Genomic DNA, 4,594 nt, shown 5'->3' with positions numbered 1-4,594 from the left:
CACTACAAGGTGGCACGTTCTTTGTCTGCGCTGTTTACCGACCTCCGAATGCTGATGACTTCTTTTTGAGCAGGCTATATGAACACCTGCTAAAATTCCGGGACAAATACCAAATTATAGCAGGAGATTTTAACTTGCCTTCCATTGATTGGAATAACATGCAGTATGGAAATTTTGTACGGGCTGACGCTCTAATTGATCTAATGCTTGCTTTTAATTCTGATCAGAATGAGGGAGCTTACACCCGTGGAAATGCAATTCTGGGTCTCCTATTTATTTCTGAAAAATTTAGCTCCGGAACAATACAGGTTGAACCTGGAGTTTCTGACCACAACCTGATATATTTCTGCTGGACTAGATATACGGAGATGCTAAAGGAAAAAAGTTCCTCCAGCTACAATAAAAGAATATAATAGAGCCAATGACACAGCAGTAATTGCTTGTTTAGAAGAGCATCTTGTCGTTAGCACCGACAACGTTAACGGCTTGTGGCAACAGTATTATTCTGTGAGCGGAATTCCGGGCAAGTTGGTATTCCATTACACAAATGATATTGCGCAACAAAAAACGACGCGGACGTGAGAGGACGACACACCAAGCGCAAACTTTCAACTATGCTTATTGTACCACTGAAACCGATTTTATACACGTGAAGCAGGGTAGACCGCGCATGCGCTTACATGAAAAGGAACTGCGCATTCATGTAACATAGTTACAGGTCATATGATGCCGCGTCCAAGAAACTTACTTCTTTTTCTGTGAGAGCCAGAGAAGGGAAGCTAACACACTTATCACCCAATTTTGCGATCATCTGCGCTTCAGATATTTCTCGGATGAGCTACGTACTGCCACGGGAAACAATCGTGCATTGGTCCTCAAGAGGTTTGCAGCCACGATCGCGACAATGAATTGCCAAGAAACCACCGGAGCCATTTTTTACATTGTTGCTGTGTTCGCGGAGCCGATCACTGAGGCAACGCCCAGTTTCTCCGATATATTGCTTCCCACATGAAAGTGGACGTAAGCTTTGAAAAGCAAACTCGACGTTTGTCCTTGGCTGGATATCCAAGGGTGGTGCTAGTGTCTGTCGCGGAACGCATTTTAAGAGAAACGCGTTCCAGCACGCAGAAGTCAGTTGCCGATGCCCCTCCCGGCATACGCCCTAAGGTAAGTGTTATACCTTATATCCACGGTATGGCCCATAACTTGAAGATGGCCCAAAGGGCGAATGTAAGAGTTGTTTTTTCTGCCTCCAACAGGCTCGGCAGGCTTTGCAGGCTGACTGATCCAAATTCCGTTCCTTCCGATAAGTGCAGAAAGCATCACCGCAAAAAGTTCGTCCAGTGTGTCCACCGGGTGGTTTGCAACCTCCCGCTTTCATGTGGGAAGCAATATATCGGACAAACAGGGCGTTGCCTCAATGATCGGCTCCGCGAACATAGCAACAATGTAAAAAAATGGCTCCGGTGGTTTCTTGGCAATTCATTGTCGCGATCATGAATGCAGACCTCTTGAGGACCAATGCGCGATTGTTTCCCGTGGCAGTACGCAGCTCATCCGAGAAATATCAGATGCGCAGATGATCGCAAAATTCGGTGATAAGTGTGTTAGCTTCCCTTCTCTGGCTCTCACAGAAAAAGAACTAAGTTTCTTGGACGCGGCATCACATGACCTGTAACTATTTTACATGAATGCGCAGTTCATTTTCATGTCAGCGCATGCGCGGTCTACACTGCTTCACTTGCATAAAATCGGTTTTAGTGGTGCAATAAACTTAGTTGAAATTTTGCGCTTGGTGTGTCGTCCTCTCACGTCCGTGTCGTTTCTTGTTGCGCAATATCATCGGACAGGCCGCCATTGGAATGTGAGCCTGGCAACGTTTAACGTTAGAACGTTCTAGTGAGGCGAGTCTAGCAGTGTTATTGGAGTAATTAGAGGGTAGTAAATGGGATATAATAGGGCTCAGTGAGGTTAGGAGGACAAAAGAAGCATATACAGTGCTAAAAAGCGGGCGCGTACTGTGCTACCGGGGCTTAGCGGAGAGACGAGAACTTGGAGTCGGATTCCTGTATAATAAAGATATAGCTGGTAACATACAGGAATTCTATACCATTAACGAGAGGGTGGCAGGCCTTGTGGCGAAACTTAATAAGAGGTACAAATTGAAGGTAGTACAGGTCTACGCACCTACATCCAGTCATGATGACCAGGAAGTCGAAAGCTTCTTTGAAGACGTGGAATCGGCGATGGATAGAGTGAAAACAACATACACTATACTGACGGCTGACTTCAATGCCAAGGTAGGAAAGAAGCAGGCTGGAGACAAGTCAGTGGCGGAATATGGCATAGGCTCTAGGAATAGCAGGGAAGAGTTATTAGTAGAATTTGCAGAACAGAGTAATATGCGGATAATGAATACCTTCTTTCGCAAGCGGGCTAGCCGAAAGTGGAACTGGAGGAGCCCAAATGGCGAGACTAGAAATTAAACAGACTTCATACTCTGCGCTAACCCTGGCATCATACAAGATGTGGACGTGCTCGGCAAGGTGCGCTGCAGTGACCATAGGATGATAAGAACTCGAATTAGCCTAGTCTTGAGGAGGGAACGGAAGAAACTGCATGGTACATAAGAAGCCAATCAATGAGTTAGCGGTAAGAGGAAAACTAGAGGAATTCCAGATCAAGTTACAGAACAGGTATTCGGCTTTAACTCAGGAAGAGGACCTTAGTGTTCAAGCAATGAACGACAATCTTATGGGCATCATTAAGGAATGTGTAATAGAAGTCGGTGGTAACTCCGTTAAACAGCATACCAGTAAGCTATCGCAGGAGACGAAAGATCTGATCAAGAAACGCCAATGTATGAAAGCCTCTAACCCTACAGCTAGAACAGAACTGGTAGAACTTTCTAAGTGAATCAACAAGCGTAAGATAGCTGACATAAAGAACTATATTATGGATAGAATTGAACAGGCTATCAGGAACGGAGGAAGTCTAAAAGCAGTGAAGAAGATACTAGGAATAGGCAAGAATCAGATGTATGCGTTAAGAGACAAAGCCGGCAATATCGTTACTTATATGGATGAGATAGTTCAAGTGGCTGAGGAGTTCTATAGAGATTTATACAGTACCAGTAGCTCCCACGACGATAATGTGAGAGAGAATGGTCTAGAGGAACTTGAAATCCCACAACTAACGCCGGAAGAAGTAAAGAACGCCTTGGGAGCTATGCAAAGGGGGAAGGCAGCTGGGGAGGACCAGGTAACCGCAGATTTGTTGAAGGATGGTGGGAACATTGTCCCAGAAAGACTGGCCACCCTATATAGACAATGCCTCATGACCTCGAGCGTACCGGAATCTTGCCAGAACGCTAACATAATCCTAATCCATTAGAAAGGGGACGCCAAAGACTTGAAAAATTATAGACCGATCAGCTTACTGTCCGTTGCCTACAAAGTACGAAGGCGCAGACAAGATAAAGAACGCGCTGATTCGCAACCTCAGTGATGAGCTGGTAGTCGAACTTACTGACTATCTCAACAAGCACTGGGCGGAGGAGACAGTACCCGAGGAGTGGAAGCATTCGGAGGTAGTGATGATTCCAAAACCTGGCAAAAAACTGCAAGTCGAAAATCTTTGACCAATCTCTCTCACGTCATGCTTAGGCAAGCTGTACGAGCGGGTGGTTACAATGAGGCTACAAAATTATATGGAGGAGAACGAGCTGTACCCCCCAGCATGTTTGGATTCCGCGCTAAATTATCGACGCAAGACGTGCTCCTCCAGCTCAAGGAGGAGGTGCTCAGCAACGTCCCACGAAACAGCGAACACGTAATCATGGCATTGGACATTAAAGGAGCCTTCGACAATGTCAGCCACGAAGCCATACTCACAGGAATGGATAGCCTGAACTGTGGCAGAAGGATTCATGGCTACGTCAAGGCCTTCCTCTCTAACCGGACAGCAACAATCGGCCTGGGAGCAGTCAGATCAGAGAAGTTTCGCTCCCCAAACAAGGGAACTCCTCAAGGGTCGGTCATCTCCCCATCCTCTTCATCGTCGCAATGATCGGGCTAGCAAGACAACTCGAACAACTTGAAGGCATACGGCACGCCATTTTCGCTGACGACATCACGGTATGGGTGAACCGGGGATCGCTCAGCAAAAAAGAAGAGTGCCTGCAAAAAGCGGCCACCTGCGTAGAAACCTACCTTAGGGCCAGGGGCCTCACCTGCTCGACGGAGAAGTCCGAGCTCCTAAGGGTGTGGCGAGGCAAACAAAATCGAACGGTCCCTACAAGCGATGAGCTCCGCCTCAACGTATACCTCGCGGGACAACGCATTCCGGAGAAGACCACCATTCGGATCCTGGGGATGTGGCTTCAGTCCAATCAATGGTGCAATCATACTCTGACACTGCTTAAGACTTCCATCATGCAGGTACCCCGTATGATCAACAGAGTGTCTAGCAAGAGACACGGTATGGAAGGAGAGTGACACACTTAGGCTAGTCACGAGCCTCGTGGTTAGCAGACTGGTGTATAGCCTTCCCTACCACAAATGCATCAAGCAAGAAGAAGAACAAGCGGACGCCA

At 46.9% G+C, this 4,594-nt stretch overlaps 1 protein-coding gene across 1 annotated transcript; it reads left to right on the top strand.

Annotated features, from left to right (window-relative positions):
- The first annotated feature begins 3,738 nt into the window (after positions 1-3,738).
- LOC142567767 (uncharacterized) lies at positions 3,739-4,068 on the top strand. Its single transcript, XM_075677934.1, has one exon. The coding sequence runs from the start codon at positions 3,739-3,741 to the stop codon at positions 4,066-4,068; it is 330 nt and encodes a 109-aa protein (XP_075534049.1).
- The last annotated feature ends 526 nt before the right edge of the window (positions 4,069-4,594 follow it).

Source organism: Dermacentor variabilis, unplaced genomic scaffold, assembly GCF_050947875.1.
Source record: "Dermacentor variabilis isolate Ectoservices unplaced genomic scaffold, ASM5094787v1 scaffold_14, whole genome shotgun sequence".
NCBI classification, from domain to species: domain Eukaryota; kingdom Metazoa; phylum Arthropoda; class Arachnida; order Ixodida; family Ixodidae; genus Dermacentor; species Dermacentor variabilis.
Note: the sequence above shows the minus strand (reverse complement) of the source record. Positions and strands in the feature narration are given on the sequence as shown.

Excerpts from the sequence above, each read along its gene's own strand:
- LOC142567767 (XM_075677934.1), top strand. The coding sequence starts at position 3,739 with ATGTTTGGATTCCGCGCTAAATTATCGACGCAAGACGTGCTCCTCCAG.